Here is an 18604-nt window from a genome sequence, read left to right as displayed (position 1 = left end):
CAAGTGTTCCTAGAACCTTGCATGGTGCCTGAAATTGGTCAATAGTTAATATGAGCTTGTCGACTAACTGAAAACATTTCATGGACTTCTCATCGCCTCTACAGTGAAGTGTAATGGTATCAAAAGACATTATCTCTTTTGTATATTCATCTCCAAACTCATTTCCCACTACTTTCTGCCTCATAACCTTATACTCCATCCATTTCAGCTATGTGTGTGTGTGTGTGTGGTTTTTTTCCCTCTCATCCCATTTATTAAAGAAACAGTGAGAAAAGATACACTGCAGGAAAACACCAACCGTCCTTTCGCATCAGGCTGAACGAAGCACAGTGATTTCTCCCCTTCATTCCCCCCACCCCCACCCCAATTCACATAACCCCATCCACATCAGTTTAGTTTTGAGGTTCTTTGATTGGGAGTACCAGTGGAGAGGGAGTGGGGTGAGCAGTGGAGCCTTGATCCTGGCTTCCTCTAAGTAAGTCCCAGGAGAAGGGGGCTGCAGGCCCAGTCAGGCAAGCAGAAATTGTATTTGGTGGCTCTCTGAAGTGGTTGCACTTCCCTGTTCTGTGTTCCAGCCCCCAGGGGAAGGTATGGCAGTAGAGGGTGGCCAGGTCAGTGCTGCTGAAGCGTGGTCCACTCACCAACGCAACATTTCTAGAGAGCAGTGAGCTGATTCTCCAGTGGTGAGCAGGGGACCGCATATGAATTGGGACCTGCAGGCCAATGTATCCCTGAGGAAAAGTCCACAAGAAAATTCAAGGAACTAGTAAGAAACAAGGGGCAGAAAGCTGTGGGACAGAAGCACAGCAGGCTTCTGGAAGGCTGGGGATCATTCCCACCTGCCAAAGTCCATGTCCCACAGATAACATTTTACCTTCAGTCAAGAAAGACACAGAGGGGGGGGAGAAGGCTCATTTGAACTTGAACCCCAGCTGTGTACTTCACACTGTAGCTCCATATCTACCCTTTCACCCAAAACACAGCCCCTGCTCAGAACCACAGTGTCTGGAAACCAAGGTGGTCCTGGAGAGGAAATGGTGCCTAAGGGGGTAACATTCCATTTGGGTACATTGCAGCCATTGGAGCCCCTGGTCTGGGGAAAGCAGCTGGGTTTGTTCCAGGGAGGCTCCCCACTCTAGGAAATGGAACCAAAGTCTTGCTTGCAGGGCCATTCATCCTTGGAAAGGAAGCTGGATTTAGACCCAGGGTCCCAGTTGACTTTGCGAAAGGAGCTGGGTTGATACCCACAGGGCCTGCTGGTGAAGAGCCTAGGGAGCTGACCTGGGGGAATTAATCTGACCAGGGCCTAATGGGCCAGTAGACCTTGGGAAGGTAGCTGGGCTTGGACCCTGTAAACCATTGGCCCCTGGGAAGTTAGCTGGGTTGGAGCCTAGTGGCCCAGAGGCTCTTGGGAAAATTGCCGGACTTGAGCCCTGGAGGCCAGCAGACCTCTGGAAGTTAACTGGGTTTGAAGCCAATGTGTTAGAAGACTGAGAGAAAGCAGCTGGGTTCAATCCCCGTGAACCTGTCCCCCTTGGAAAAGGATTAGCATTTACTCCCATGGGGCCAGCGGGCCTTGAAAAATGAGCTGAATTAGGGCCAATGGGGCCAGGAGCCCTCGACATGGGGGATGGAATTGGCCCTGGAAGGCCAGTTCCCCAAGAGCCAGGACCCGAGTTTGGGCCTGTGGGGCCAGGTGTGCTGGCCATGGAAGATGGGCTTGTGCCCACGTTTCCAGAAGCTTATGAGAAAGAAGCTGAATTTGCTCCTAAAAGACCAGCTGCTCTTAGAATGGGGGCAAGATCTGGGCTTTGAGGTCCAACCATTCTTAAGACCAGATCCTGTGCCCAAGAGGCCACCCGCTCTGGTGTCCAAATTAGGGCTTGGGCCCAGGCCACCTGCCCTTGGATTAGGCCCAAGGCCTGGACCCAGGCCACTTCATCTTAGGTTGGGCCCAAGGCCAGGGCCTGGAAACGTACCTTGGGGCAGGGTTTGTACCTACAAAGCCTGATCTCAGATTGGGACTTGGTCCGGGGCCCAGGCCAACATGTCTAGGATTGGGAGGACCATTCCCAGACGTCAACAGGATACCTGCTCTCAGGTTGGGTCCAGATCCAGGGCCCATGGGGCCACCACTTCTGGAGTCAGGACCTGTTCCCAGAAGACCATCTGGCCTTGGGTTGGGCATAGGACCTGGCCCTGGGAGACTCCCTAACCTTGGGTTAGACAGGCCCTGGGCCTGGAAGAGCCCCTGCTCTAGGATTTAGAGCTGACCCTGGGCTTGGGCCCAAGAGACCACCCGGCCTTGGGAAGGAAACTGCACCTGTGCCAGTGGGATTCATCCCTCTTGGAGAAGACGCCATGCTTGGGTCACAAGCACCAGCAGGGAAAGGTGCTGGATTTGAAGCCAGTGAACCTGATGAAGTTGGAAAAGGAGGTGGGTTCCTTGGAAATGGGGCCAAATTTCCACCAAGAGAACCTGTTGCCATAAGGAAGGGATCTGAGTTCATACCAGTGGGTGGCCTGTGTTTAAAACAGGACCCCCTTGTGGTCCCAGGGAACTATCCATCTGTCCTCGAGGTGGCAGCGGAGCATGAGTCCAAGGAGTTGGCTGCTCTCTAGGAAAATCTGGGGTTCTTTCATACTTTCTTGGGGACGTTGGTGATAATGGGCTTGGGGCGAGTTTTGAAAAGGATCTTGTTTTTGATGAGTGCTGTCACCAGGTACGGGGTGCCATTCTCGCAGCCAAGATCATCACAGTCTTGTTCCCCCCCCGGGAGTGTGTTTAACAAGGACGGCAAAGGGTTTCTCCAGGTGGATGATTTTCCCATACAGGATATGATGCCCCACGATCAGCACGATTCCCTCAGTGGTGCAGGTCTCCCAGGAGATTTCCAGCTAACCCAGTGCTGTAGCGAGCCTCGATCTCCCCCTGTAGCTCCATCCGCACCCATTCTGCCAGGCCTCCAGCCCCAGCACTGGAAATAACTATCTGCACCATGAGCTTTGCGTCTTTAGAAAGCAACTGAAAATAAGCTGCAATGGCCGCCGCCGAGCGCAGCGCCGCACAGCCAACGGGTGGCAACCAATCCTCCTGCCGCTGTTGCCATCGCCGCCGTGAGCACTCGTGTGTGTTTTTAATGACCATACAGTAATGTTGTTTATGTCTTCATGCTTTTATAAATCCTATTCCTTTTCCCTGGAATGCCCTCTCTTCTCTTCTTTCTCTCTTGGCAAACTTTTTCTCATTTTTTGAAATCTGTCTTTTTTTTTTTTTTTTTGGCTGCGTTGGGTCTTCGTTGCTGTGCGCAGGCTTTCGGTAGTTGTGGCGAGCGGGGGCTACTCTTCATTGTGGTGCATTGCGGTGGCTTCTCGTTGCAGAGGACAGGCTCTAGGTGCACAGGCTTCAGTAGTTCTGGCCTGCGGGCTCAGCAGTTGTGGCTCTCAGGCTTCAGAGCACAGGCTCCGTAGTTGTGGTGCACGGGCTTAGTTGCTCCACGGCATGTGGGATCTTCCTGGACCCGGGCTCGAACCCGTGTCCCCTGCATTGGCAGGCAGATTCTTAACCACTGCACCACCAGGGAAGTCCCTCTTTGAAACCTCTTTGATTCACTCAAGTTGATTTGATCACTTTTCATCCTTCAGGATATGATGTGTATAGATTTACTTTATAGTATTTATTAGAACATATTGCAATTCTTTGTTTTTATTCTGTCTTCCCTGGTAGACTGAATTTGAATGAGATCTGTGTCTTTGTCATTATATCTATGATACCTAGCATCTGTTACATTAAAGATAATCAAAAATGTTTGGTGAATAAATGAGTGACTTAACTATGTAAGAAAAATTATTTTAGTCCATGGGATACAAGAGTATTTTAGAACCTGGTACTTGATATTATAAATGGTAACTTAAGTTGAGCTCGAGTGATGTACTTTCTATGTGTGATTGCCAGTGGGCCTTCTGTATTTATGTATAGAAACGCCTCTGAAAAGATTGAATTTATGAGAAGCTAAATTACTCTGAATATTTTTATGGAAAGACATAATATCTCAGGCAGACCACAGAAATTAGAAAATGGTAATACAGCTTAATATTATTGTTATTTTAATATTTACAATTCTTTTGTATAGTTGGAAAGTGTCTTACGCTTTTTAGAGTGATTTATGTTATCTGCTTTAGTAAATCAATTGAAAAATAGGGCATGTTGAAGAAATGACATGTGTTCATATTTGAAATGTATCTCATTTTATTATATTTTAAAGATGAAGCTTAGTTTATATAATCTTAGTTTGAAAATGATTGATACTGCGTTACTGGAAAATAATATTTAATTCTTCTATTAACATTAAATTAGCATGTTTCTACCTGTAGTAATCATAGAATATGTTATTGTTGGTTTTTCATAGAATTGATGCTGCTTGTGTTTTTTTCTATATCTAGAGACATAATTTAAATATATCTTTTTCTACCCATTTTTTAATGTTTAATGCAGGGTGCTTTGGTATTTAATATGACATTTGTCAAATTTTATTACACAGCAGTAGTTTCATTTTGTCGCATTGTTAGAAAAATTAGTTAAGCTGAAGATCTATAGAGAATCACAGAAATTTAATTAAAAATGTTCAATGCATATATACTGTCAATTTCCTTTTCAAATACTGTAACTTCTTAACTGTCAAATTTAGTGTTTTGAAATTTGTAAGCATTTTTGATATTGCTAAAACTCAAGGAAGCTGTGGTACTGTTCTATAAGAAAAGAACTAAAATTTTAAGGCATAATTTAAAGTTTTCTTTTCAAGCTAAACAGTAATGGGGAAAACAGTTTTTAAATTTTATTGAAATTAATTTGGCTACAGATTTTTTTCTTAAATACTGTATAAGTAGAAATGACTGTAATCTGTGTCAGTGTATATTTATGTATATATGTATACGTACATAGAGGAGCTTCAGCAAGAAATTGTTTTATGAGAGAACCGTTAATGTTCTAAAAATGTTACTGGGTTTAGAGTCCCCTCTTCATCATCAGTATGAAATTCAGCTTATCCTTGTGTCTGATTTTGTGTATATGGTTAAAATCATAAAGTTAGATTTATCTTTTTTAGTAAATCAAATCAAATATAGCTTATACAATTCTGTCTTTATAAAGCAGTGATTTTATATAGATATACATGTATATGTGTGTGTATGTATGTATGTATGTATATGTGTGTATATAAATGTGTATGTATATAAATATGTATATCTCAGATCATAGGAATTTTTTGTTTTTGACCACCTTGTTTTCTTACCTCTATGACAGAATGTAGTTGTCAGTAACATCTTGGTTTTGTATCAAGATTGATGTGGATATTAAATCTTGAAGACCTTGTTAAAATTTAATCATAATTTAAAACTTTGTTGGTGTTTGGTATTTTAAAAGGAAAGATATTTGTTTTTAATGGATGTGTGGTTTACCAAGTTTGAATATATATGATATTAAAAGACTTGTAAGATAATTTGATTTATTCTATTTGAACTCTCTGATTATCTATTTGAGACTATTAGTAACTACCTAATAATTTTATAAGTATAAAAGATCAGAATTTTTACTTTATTAACTATATTTAAGATAATAAAACTTGTGTGTAGAATGGTGAGTAGGTTGTGGTTGGGAGTGGGAGGTTAACGGGGGGGATTTGGGAGAAAAGTATCATGTCCAAAACTTTAATTTCCATGCTTTTTAGTTTGAATTATTTTTGTTCATTGTAGTGTTTTCATTTTGTGAGCTTTTCTATGCACATACAAAATGTTTCTCCTCAGGCCCCCTTGTATTTGCTGGTCCTATTTTTATGAACCATCGAGAACAGGCTCTAGCCAGACTCAGATCCCATCCAGCACAGCTAAAGCATAAACGGGACAAGCACAAAGGTATTTGGTCTTCCTTATCAACTAGGTGGGATACTTTCCCAATTTCTTCCACTTATTTGAATTTTGTCTCTGGGAAAATGCACAAACCTAATTCTTCTACTTTGCTTCTATCATTATTATATAGCCTGAGGAGAAAGAACATGCTGAAAGTGTACTGTTTGTCAATAAGTGTCAATCTTATTTTATTGTATTTTTTTGGTTAACTTTAATAAAAAGAAGACATTTTACAGTATATCTTTTTCTTTTCCATTTCTTTTCAAATTTCCTAAAGTTAAGGGAAGGTGGAAAAAATAATTATTGCTCTCTATTTTATATACTTTATTATCTGCTCTTAGATCACTGCCATCTGGCATTTTGTAGTCCTTTTCTCTTTTTTTAGTTCTGTTTATTTGCTTTAGAATTAACAGAATTGCTAAATTCAGTGTATAAAGTAATAATGAGTTGACTGCTACCGTGCTTCCACTGTTTTAATATAAAAGTTTATATTCACAATACACATGATTTATTTGATATTTGATATATTCCTAAAGTAAGATTATTTTTCCTTAAACCACAGATTATGGGTCAACTAAGATCAGGAAAGAATTTAATGCAGAGAACTTATAAATTTATGTATAAATTCTGCCTTGAATCCTGGCATGGGAACCAAGCACTCTTTGAGTAATACAACTGAGACTTAACTATTTTCTTAAATGCCTGAAATAAAACCTGCAAAATAGAAGATTTTAAAATCACATATTCCATGCAAATTAATCTTACTAATGTTTTATCTTTTTTGGGGGCTGCAAAACTGTTATAGATTAATTTTATTTTTAAACTTTCATATGCCATATATTATAATCAACTTTATTTTTCTTTGCCTGTTTCAATCTATCAGTTTGTCACTCAAAGCAAAAATGCAAAACAAAACAGACAAAAACCCCTGTTTTTAGTAAAAACACAAATAGAGCACTACTCAAGTTATATTCTGCAGAAATAAAAATTGAGAATATTTTAAGTCTAATGTGATTAACCATAGTAAAATTTGTGATTGCTTTATTTACTGGGTGCTCTAACAATGCCATTAATATTTAAATCTAAGAAATAATATTTGGGGTGTGCTATGTAAATTATTTTCGTTATTGCTAGAATCTCTGATCTCACATTTTCTACGATGCCAGTATTAGAACAGATTTTATCAAGTGTCTTTTTCTTGCCAATTATTTGAAAGTGGAGTTCTTCTAATACTTTACCGGAGGTTAACTATTCACATTTCAATAAACAGTTTTAAAACTTTTTCAGCTCCATGTTAGTATCTTATAGACAGTCATCTTTGTTTTTTTCCAGAATTTTAAAATGAAATGCTAAAGAAAACCAAGGTTCCAAATTTAAAACAGACTTTACGATGTCACACTGATTAGCTATAGAAATTACTCAACAATAGCGAGCCTTACTTCCATCTTGTCTGCCACAGGGTAACCTCTTTGGAAGGACTTACTTTGTAGTATTACAGTATAAGGCTATTTTTCTTTTAATCATCAGATTGTATGGTTTTATAGAGTGGAATAGTTTCATCTCTTTACCACCAAAATGAATTTAAAGTGTAAGTAATACTTTATCAGATGGTGTCCCATCTTATCTAGAGTATTAACTTACCACTCACTGTACATCCACAGATTCACTTTGCGTGACTCCCTTTGCATTCGCTGTTCCTGTCATTTAATCCCCTTGCCAATCACTGCTTTTACTCCTGCTGCATATAGTCATAGTCTTTTAATAAATTATTTTTCCTACGTACATTTTTTTCTCTTTTGTATTACTGTGTTTATCTTGCACTGACAAATTCACTGTATTAATTGCTGTGTTCTATCTTACATTTAATTATGTTGGTGGTACACATTGTAGGATAGTAATGATTTAAATTTTCTAGACTATGACGTTTTTGTAGGGGTGTGTGGAGGGTAGGAACTGTGGATTTATTGTTAACAGGAGTGAGTTCTAAAATGGAAAGTTGGAAAGCTTCTGGCTGATTGGAAAGAATTCAGAGAAGGTCACAGAATCTATCCTATACAGGCAAATTTTGACCAGAGGCAAAATAGTGTATAAGACGGAACCAATTATGTATAACATATAATCCATATAACATATAGTATTTAAAGAATTTAATGTAGACTGTATTTTAAACAGTTATCTGAATTAACATTTGTTTCAACTATTCAGTGCCTTACATGGAAAAAAAGATTTTAATGTACTACTCTTAGTTAGAAACATTTGAATTATTCTGGAGATAGTCTTAAAGTGACTGATGTGAAAATCTGAAAGCGCAGTCAAAAACATCTGTGTGTATTTTACACCTGCTTTCTGTAAAGAAACTGTGGTGTAATGGAAATACAGCCTTTGGAATTAGGCCTCAGTTTTAATCCTGTTTTTCATTTACTAGAACTGTGTGGCTGTTCATAAATTTCTTAATCTCTTTGGTTTCAGTTTCCTTCTTTTAAAAATAGGAATGATAATTCCTAACTGAATATGTTGATATGAAGATTAAATTAAGACGTGTGTGTGTGTGTGTGTATGTATATACTTTGCAAATAAAAATTCTCCATGAATACTAGCTTGAATTCTTTGAATTGAATTCCTTGCATCCGCTTTTAGAATTATCTTAAAGGTACAAAATTTGAGATTTATTAAATGTGTAATTAATTTATTTTTACAAAAAATTTAAGATGTCAGCCATTTGGTGGTGGTAAAATGTGTGAGCCTTATTTTTGATCAATTTCTAAAACTGCTCTACCATTTATTACTTTGGGCTGGCTACTTAACCCCTCTAAAGCCTTGGTTTTCCCAACTGCAAAACGGAATAACAATAGCCTTATCATCGGATTATTGTATTGATTAAGGAGAGCAACAATAGTGAATATTGACTGAACACTTTTCATACATTATTGCACTTAGTTCTCATAAGTATCTTTTGAGGTAATATACCATTATTCCTATCTTATAGATGGGAAAAAACTAAAACTCAAAAAGATCCAGTGTCCAGTTACTGTAAAACTAGCAAATAGTAGAGCCAGGATTCCAATCCAAGTCTCTTAGGCTCCAGTGCCCAAAAGTACTATCCACTGTGCTATTTAAATTTTCAGTGTTTAGCACAGAGGTGTTTAGCAAATTGTAATTACTACTGCTTTGCTGTTTTATTTTTGTGATTTCGTTCAAAGTCCTCACTGTGTTCTGTGATACATTCAGTGATATGCATGCTTATAAGATTACCCAAAAAGTTTAGATTTAAATAAAAATTAAAAGTTAGAGTCCTTTAGTTACTGAATCCTCTTTTCTCTGTGTGTGTACACAAATATGCATAAATAATGTATATATACATATAATACTTTAGTTACGTATCTGTCAAAACTTTATAGCTATCACAGTTTCAATATCATATGATACATGTATGAACATACTCATATTAGGGAAAAATACAGATATACCTAAATGGCCAATTATAAGAATATTTAAGCCTAACTTTCCTAAAAATGTGAGATTAATTTTATTGCTGCTCATTGACATTTTACTGAGTAATGAGCTTGAGGAGAATTTATCTTGCTGAATTTCACTTGCTAGTTCTTGAATTTACACTAGATTCTTGACTATTTATTAGGTATCTTTTTTCTTTGATAAACTTTTGTAAATTTCTAGATTACTAGAATTGTACTTAATTTTTTGAACTGACATAAAATTCCAGATACAGATGTATATTTAAAAAATTCTGTCACTGCTGCTACTAGTGATCAAGAACCTTATCCCTGTTTTTTTCTTATAATAACAATATTTTCACCATCTATAATAATTGAAAAATTACTTTATATAGATAAAGGTTTGTTTAGATGCACTTGAACAAAATGTTTCTAGTATTATTTTTTACCTCTAAATAATAGCTAGTACTCTTTTAATCACTATGATTATTAATCAGTAAATTACTAGGCTTTTTTTTCCTCCTTCCCTGATGCTTTGTCTCTATTGTGGGCTTTGTATCTATATTTAATCTCTGATTCGAGGGAGAGGGCAGAATGCCAGATTCAAAGGTAAAAGCTTTAACTAGGCATCAGTACGTTTATATAAACTGAAATTAAGGTGTAGCATTGAATTTAGTTAGGTCTGGCACAATCAAATGAACACAATTTGTTTTCTATATTAAATCAGATTTGGTTTTAATAATTAGATATTTTTACCAATTGAGATAAAGCTGTAAAATTTTTATATATCTGTCATCTTATTTAAATAGTCTTTGGAAGATACTTAGTCCTTTATGGGTAGGCCCTTGTTTATACTTAACCATTTCACTGCCTTTCCAAGATGAGGAGTCTTTGAACTAAGAGTATATTGCATTTTGGATGGAGTAAAACTAAATGTTGTGATTTTTTTTTTTTTTTAGCCCATCCATTCTTGCAGATTTAATTTGGCAAACCCACATTAGATAATTTAGCAAAAGAAGAATCATATTCTTTTTCCTTTTATAGTAAAACCTCTCACTAATTCAAAATTTATGGTACTTCAGATACAGTATTTGTGATCTTTTTTGAGTAAAAAATTCAAAATAACTTCTTCCTCTGAATTTTCAGGGTCATACTTATAAGGGGAAACCTGTCTAAAATCACTAGCTTTTCAAACCAAGGGCTCAAGAAATGAAGGATTCCTTCAACGTGCCTTCAGCCTCTGGGTCCAGCAATTAATTCTTGTATGTTAAAGGACTTTTATGTTTATGGTACATTTTTTATGTAATATAGGCCTATTTTGAATTATAATGTAGGTAACCACATTTTATTTATTGTATCAATAGCATTTAGTTTAATCTATAATCTGTACTGCTTGAAGGTAATAAAACTGAACTTTTACTTAAACATTCTATAATTAAGACCTTTTCAGTAAGTAATATAGGCCAACCCATTCTGTGTTATTCCGAATTAGTGAGGTTTTACTGTCCTAATGTTGTAAAGAGTTTAAAACTTTTTGAAATGCTAGAGTCATTTAGTTATAGAAATGGAACTCATAATTTAGGCCAATTTTGTCTTACCTGGATAGTACTAAAGGTTAGAAATATTAGATAGAAAAAGAAAGGATAATGTGAACATGAAACGATTTGATGTTATTCTGCTTAGTATTCTAAAATGGGTAATGAAAATACAGAATTTTTAGAAAATGTGTGTCTGTAGATCCACATGTGTATCTACATATTATACACACTTGTTTAGATTTACTATATCACAAAGCAGTTAGCTTAGACTAGCTGACCTGAAATTCCATCCAGATTTACATTTATTCCATGTGTAAGGAATTTGAATCTTGATGACATAGAGGTCGTATTTTAGTTGATGTATAGTATTAGACTAGGAAAAGTAAGTTGCCTTTCTTATTTACACATTCCAAAGTAAAGTTGTTAAATTCTGGAATGTGTTTTGAAAATTTTATGGTTAAAATGCCAGAATATTCAAAGTCAAATGTAGAAACCAGGGTTGGAGGGAGGGCCTTAAAGCAAGCTTATGGTAGGAAATTATGAAAAGAAGGGAGGAGGAAAGAAGGAATAAAAGCAGAGGGTTTGATTCAGAGTTGTGTTTGGGGGCCAGAAGAAGACCGCAGAGCAGACTGGCTGAGGGTCAAGGTGGGACAGACAAAATGAACGACAGGAAACCATTGAACTGCAATACATTGGGTAAAGCTATTTGGTCTTTAGAAATTTTTTAGAGTTCAATTGAGTTTTAGCAATACTGGCGGACAGAGTAGCCTTTCTAGATGTGTTTGGGAAATCTAAGTCATTTGCGAGTCAGCTAGAACTTTTTTTTAAATGGCTAGCACTAACAATATCACTAAGTTTAAAACAATTGTTAAATGACTTTGCATGCAGTTATTTTTATGTAAACTAAATTTTCCCATATAAACTATTACATTTAGAATTTTGTTATTTCTATAACTTAATGACCCATTTACGTTACATAACTGATTAGATTAATAGGCTTTATCTGTAACCAGACCTTATCTGTGTTTTTACTGATTTAGTGATATTTGCAAACAGAAGTATATAGTATATCTTTTCAAAATTGCTTCTTTGCAGGTAGATTCTTGATCTATCACTTCTAACAGCTACAGATTCTTCTTGCTTGTTCCTTTTAACATTTTCTCTTGTTTTTCCATAGTAAACTGATTTTAAATTTTATTTTGAAGATGAATAATGGCTTAATTACAAATTATAACACTTACAGATGGAAGTGGAGAACGAGGAGAAAAGGATGCAAGTAAAATCACAACATATCCTCCAGGCTCTGTGCGATTTGACTGTGAGCTCCGGGCAGTACAAGTCAGCTGTGGATTTCACCATTCAGGTAGCGGCTGGAACTTTAGGGTATAACTGCATTTTTACAATCGTGCTAAATAACCTATTTGTTTAGTTTTGACACATGTAGTCTGTTAACTGTGTTTAAAAGCTATAGTGTGACAGTAGCTCTCAAATCTATGAAAGCATATTTATTACAGAATCTCTTTTAAGCTATAAAATGATTGTCTAGAGATCTGACTTCTCTCTTTTTTTTTTAGCATCTTTATTGGAGTATAATAGCTTTACAATGTTATGTTAGTTTCTGCTGGATAGCAAAGTGAATCAGCTATATGTATACATATATCCCCATATCCCCTCCCTCTTGTGTCTCCCTCTCACCCTCCCTATTCCACCCCTTTAGGTGGTCACAAAGCACCGAACTGATCTCCCTGTGCTATGTGGCTGCTTCCCACTAGCCATCTATTTTACATTTGGTAGTGTATATATGTCAGTGCTACTCTCTCACTTCGTCCCAGCTTACCCTTCCCACCCTGTGTCCTCAAGTCCATTCTCTACATCTGCAGCTTTATTCCTGTCCTGCCCCTAGGTTCATCAGAACCATTCTTTTTTTTTTTTTAGATTCCATATATATGTGTTAGCATACAGTATTTGTTTTTCCCTTTCTGACATACTTCACTCTGGATGACAGACTCTAGGTCCATCCACCTCACTACAAATAGTTCAATTTTGTTTCTTTTTATGGCTGAGTAATATTCCATTGTATACATGTGCTACATCTTCTTTATCCGTTCATCTGTCGATGGACACTTAGGTTGCTTCCATGTCCTGGCTATTGTAAATAGTGCTGCAATGAACATTGTGGTACATGTAGAGATCTGACTTCTAATCTGTCTTCTGATGGACTTATTTTATAATTCAGTTCATGAAATTCCTGAAGGTAAAATAATCCCTGAAGTCCCTTTGAACTCTACAGTTCTGTGATTTTTATAATCTGGTCACAAACTTTGTTACTGTTCAGTGAGAGATGTGCATCAACAAATTTCTATATTTTTTTAAAAAGTAGAAATTTCAATTCCTAGTAAATAGTTAACATTTGGATTTATAGCTTAGGTTGTACTCTTCAACCTAAACATAAAAAATGTTACATTCTTTCTTTTGATACTCAATATATTTCCTTATTTGATAAGACATTGACAAATACTAAAGTTCTGACAGACATATTGATGTTGTACATATCTGTGCAGAGCTCAAACCCATCTACCTATATAATTATCCTAGATATGAGTGAACATTTTGTATGTAGTTACTCATTATAAAAAGACTTTACAGTTGACCCAAACCAATGTTTTATTAAATATTAATGTTATTAAATGGCATTTATAAGAATTTTAAAGTGTACTTTATGAAAACATTATACATTTTTATAACCTACAAAAATATTTTACAGAACTGAAATTGTATTTATTTCTCATTAAATATAAATTTGTCGATGCTTCACTTGCCTACTTTTAATGGCTCTAATAATTTTAAACAGTGAAAATTGCATTGCCTTCAGTATAGTTGTGATAGAAATATGAAATGCATACAATGAAAAAATAAAGCTCTGGATTTTGGTTTCAGTGGTTTTAATGGAGAATGGCGATGTCTACACATTTGGGTACGGGCAGCATGGGCAGCTCGGACATGGAGATGTCAATTCCAGGTACTTTAACTTTTTGTGTGAAGATGCTGAGTGTGTTTTTTTTTCTCTTTCTTCTTTCCTTTCTTTCCTTTTTTCTTTCTAAATATATATTTCTACACTTGAAAAAGTATTTATACCACTGTTTTGCAAACTGTGGCCCATAAATTATTGGTTATTCTTGATTTTGTGGTTGAGTGCTTTTGTGGGGATAGATGATTTTGTAGTTTCGGGAGAAAAATTGATTTACATTTTATACATTTAAAATGTAAGAGTGATTATGATTATCATGAAATCTTACTGCATTCTTAAGAATTAATATCTTTTTAAAGGCTGTTCATGGCAATGGATAAGACAGTGACTATCCCCAAATGGCATTTTAACAGATCAGCAATAGATTTATTCATATTCCTTGATGTTATCGTTTTTAAATTTTGGTCTAATATTAACATGAAGTCATTGAAGCTTTTCCATAATTTTCAAACAAAATCTAATGGTCACTCAGAGAAACTGTTTTGACTTATCCAGAATAGTGAAGAACTAATTGTGGTAGAGACTACTAGACATTTTTAATATCCATTCTTCCCTACTTCATTTGGTAATAGAGTTTTAGTTGGTGACATGACCATGAAGCCAGAGACTTCATTTTCCCGCCTCCATTGCAGCAAGATATGGCCGAGTAAACTAAAGTGAGATGTGCAGCTTTGGGATCGTGCTGTTAAAGGGAAGGGGGATACCCTTCCATTTCTCCCTCTTCCCTCCCAGCTTGCTGCCTGGAGTCCATGCCTGGCGGCAGGAGCTGGAAAAGTCATCATCGCGATCATAAGTTGGAAACTATGTATTGAGAATGGCAGAGCCACAAGATAGAAATAGTCTGGGTCCCCGACACCATGGAAGTGCCACATCAGCTCCTTATAATTGGGTGCTTACCTGAAAGAGAAATAAACTTCTGTCTTCTTTAATTCCCTGTTACTTGGCTTTCATTACAGCAGCTGATTCCATTTCTGCTTAATACAGTGAGAGTGCTTTTCGTCAAAAGTATAGAAAAATCCATCTTTGTTAGCTCAGGTCTTCCAAGAAGAAGATGCTAAGATACGATTAGATGTGCAAAGGGTCTATTGGTAGAAAACTGCTGTGAAAGATAAAAGGGAAAAGAGTAGGAATAGGCCCGATGTAGATCTGACCCCTGTGAAAGGAAAGAAGGAGGAAGAATGGGGTAGGAAGAGTTAGGTTACAGTGCAGTTCTGATTGAGTTTTAGCCAGGCCAGTGGGGTGTCCTCAAGCCAAGGTTGCCTTTGGCAGAGTCCCAAATTGGGCAGGATGGGCCAGCACGCATACCTTCACAGTGCTCAGTCCCAGGCTGGTAGCTTCCCAGGGGAAGAATGGCCTCGTGGACCCAAAGGAACAGCATCTGAGGCTGTTAGTCATTTATGTTCCCTGCAGCAGGTGGTCTTCAAGATCTGAGTGGTCTACGTGTGTGGCTGCCCCACCACTGAAACCAGGTTTATTTATAAGTCTGGGGATATATAGGGCAGCTTCAGGCTAGACTTGACTCACCAATTCAGTTTACCTCAGAACCTCCTTTCTTTTTGTCTCTCTATTCTTGCCTGATTCTTCCTATAGTCACAAGATACCTGCCAGAAGCAATTGGAACTATATGGTTTCTCATTCACATACAGTGAATCACTCCAGTCATTAAATAAAATCCATAATTTTCACTTTATTCTGAAATCACTTCATTACTGTGGCAGGGATGATGCCATTTACATGGTAAAGACCAGTGATTCTTAATCCTGCCTGCACAGTAGAATTACTTGGGGAACTTGAAAAATGCCATGCCTGGACCCTAAATCTAGACTTTTTACGAGGTGTGTGTTGGGAGATGGGCGTTGGGGGTGGGAGATGGAGGCAGCAAGGGTTGGATAGGATGCCAGCATCAGTTCTTTCCTAAAAGCTCTCCACAGTCTACGGTGCATCCGGGATTAAGAAACGCCATCCATCCCTAAAAGGCAGGGTCAGGTCCATTTGCAGTGCACAGAAAATGAAGGTGAAAGGAATGTCCTTAGTTACTTCGATGACCGTTGTTATTGATGAAAAGAGATGATTTGAGACACCATTGAGTTGAACTTCTCACTAAAAACACAAGTGCAACATACGTTTGACACTTGTTAACACGTTTATAAAACTATCACAATCTTAAGGACAACTATTGTGCTTGGAAAGAGAGCAAAAGGTCTTTGACAGATTACTGTATCAGATGTCACCAGGTATGGCATTTGTATGTCGGACATTGGGAATTTCAGAATATCAGTGGCTTTGCAGGGTTGAGCAATTACTGTCACAGGTATTAGAAGGCAGCAGGTACTTTGCAGGGTTGAGTGATAACTGTCACAGGTATTAGAAGGCAGCAGGTACTTTGCGTCGCAATTGAACAACATCACTCATATGCAGAGACTGAGACAGGGCTTGTAATATGCATGGAGAAGAATTTGGAAACCTTTTGTTCTGTTTCTCATGGAAGACTCGTGACACAGAAGAGAATTTATTATTATCATCATCATCACCATTATTGCTGTTGTTATTTAGCTGGAGATTATTTTGTGAGTCATGACATAACCTGGGAAAGGTGCATTACAGTTAGACATGATGGAGCATCAGTCACGTGTGCCGCAAGGGGGCCACTTTCTCACAAATCAGACTCTGTACTTGTATATCACTCCACAGAAAAGATTTAGCAAATATATGTGCTTCCTGGTCTTGACTGAGTGGGAGGGAAATAGTGGAAATCATATCTATAATCAAATCACAGCCCTAAGGTGCCTGCACAGTGTGAAGAACGAACAGCGTAAGCACAAGTCCTGCCACCCCACGTTGAGGTGTAACGGCTGAAGAACGGGAAGGATCTCAAGGCAGCTTTTAAGTGAAGAGGCTGCTATTACCTAAAAGCATTGCCTCCTGGTCCTGATGGTCAGCCAGGGGGCATCATACCTTGACTTGCAGTGACTCGCTCAGGTGACAGTATCATGGCAATATGCTAAGTATTTTTAATAGTTTCGAATATATCTTCATGAAGTGAGATAGCTTCTAATGTTGAAAATTAAATAATTAGGGTTTTTTAAGGAGATTAAACTCTGGTGGGATTTCTTTGAACTGCCCAAAGTTGTTCTTTTCCAGCATGTGAATTTTCACTCCTGGTTCCATTGATTGATTTGTAACTGGAAGGCTGATTCCATGGGGGTGGGGAGCTCCAGGCTGGGTAATGCAGTGAAATAATGCCTACACACTGTGCCTAGTGGATTAAACGGAAACCAGCCAGAACCGTCTGTGCTGTGAACACTCCGGTTACCCTGTTTGTCTGGATCTGTCTGGGACTTGGAAGGCAGGAGTCAGGAACTGTTATGAATTCCAAAAGGAATTGACCATGTGTATGGAGGAACAGTCCCCGGAGGAACAAAGCCTCAATAGCATACATATTAACTAACTACCACGAAGCAAAACATTTATAGATATTTAGTTGAAATAAAGTTGGAAGGTATTTTTTTTTTAAGTTTCTAGTAATCAAGCACTTTTAACTGAAATTTATTGTATAGCACACATTAATAATGTGTGATTAATGTAAGATAAATATTGTAATGTGCATGTGCTAAAGGTAGAAACGTGTTATTGGTATTCTCTTTATTTAATGCGGTGTCTTGCCAGGATGACTGAGTCTGATTATATCACTTGGTGCCCATGTGACCTTGACCACATTACTTAACTTTCCTGTGTCTCAGTTCCTTCCTTTTGAATGGGAATAAGTATCTTTCTCTCAGAAGGTTGTTGTTCAGTGAGATGATAGGTGTTGTTTACTTAGCACAGGGCCTAGCCTGTAGTGAATGCTCAGTAAATGTTGGGTGTTACTGTTGCTGCTTTTAAAAGTGAATGTCAAAAAGCTTCTGAGGACTGTAATACATTCACTCATGACATGAGTCTACCAACCCTCTTTTTCGTTTATTTTCTTCAGTATGCTCTTAAATCTCTGAATTCCAAATTCTTTTACTCTTTTCAGTAAACTTAAACCTGGGTGTTGGGAAAGGGACTATAGCGTTTAGATGCTTTTATTCTCCTTTTTTCAGTAGAATTTGGATAATTCCTATAATGTTTCTGAGTTTCATCTTTTTCTTGCTGTATCCTCCTTCTGCATTAATATGCTCCACAGTCGTGGTGTCTGGAACCATTTAGACAAGGTTCATATCTTTGATTCATCTCTTACCAGCTATGTGACTAATTTACTAAGCCTTAGTTTAAATGTCCCATAGCATTGTTAAAGAATTAATATAGTGTCTGTAAAATGCCTGGCATGCATACACATACACATATAATTTTTGTTTTCTGTTCTTCCTGTGTTTACCAAATAATTTAATAAATGGGCTCTAGTATCATGAAAAGAGTTTATTAGAAGAATTGCCACTAACTCTGGGAGAATTCTTTTTAAAGGGCTTCAGATCTACCCATAGAGTTATTTTGATAACCAGTGGTACATTTTATTTGAAAATGCTTTGTAAACTGCAGACAAGTAAAGAGTTTTAGGTACTGTTTACTTGTCTGCAGTTTAATCCTTTGTTTGAATCCTTTGTTTGAATCGAACTGGACATTTCTGTGAGGACATTAGTTTGCCATACAGCCCTTTGACCTGGTAATTGTTTATTGCCAAAACTCCCAGTACCTCAGATTTG

The 18604-nt window shown here is 37.4% G+C and overlaps 1 protein-coding gene and 1 pseudogene across 10 annotated transcripts in view; one reads left to right on the top strand and one right to left on the bottom strand.

Moving 5' to 3' along the window:
* The window catches only part of MYCBP2 (MYC binding protein 2), a 273166-nt gene that overhangs the window by 94546 nt on the left and 160016 nt on the right, over positions 1-18604 (top strand). For 7 of the 9 annotated variants that reach the window (XM_082859416.1, XM_082859420.1, XM_082859419.1 and 4 more), the window contains 3 exons: positions 5803-5910; positions 12138-12257; positions 13832-13913. In XM_082859416.1, the coding sequence (XP_082715542.1) occupies positions 5803-5910; positions 12138-12257; positions 13832-13913 (310 nt within the window). Of the gene's footprint in view, positions 1-5642; positions 5911-10033; positions 10619-12137; positions 12278-13831; positions 13914-18604 lie in introns of those variants that run through there. The other 2 variants (XM_082859421.1, XM_082859422.1) reach the window with 2 other exon arrangements.
* LOC309974672 (chromosome transmission fidelity protein 8 homolog) lies at positions 2338-3043 on the bottom strand (annotated as a pseudogene). Its single transcript has one exon. The product of its transcript is annotated as a chromosome transmission fidelity protein 8 homolog (transcript).

This window comes from Leucopleurus acutus (genome assembly GCF_964270905.1).
Source record: "Leucopleurus acutus genome assembly, chromosome: 18".
Classification (NCBI taxonomy): domain Eukaryota; kingdom Metazoa; phylum Chordata; class Mammalia; order Artiodactyla; family Delphinidae; genus Leucopleurus; species Leucopleurus acutus.
Note: the sequence above shows the minus strand (reverse complement) of the source record. Positions and strands in the feature narration are given on the sequence as shown.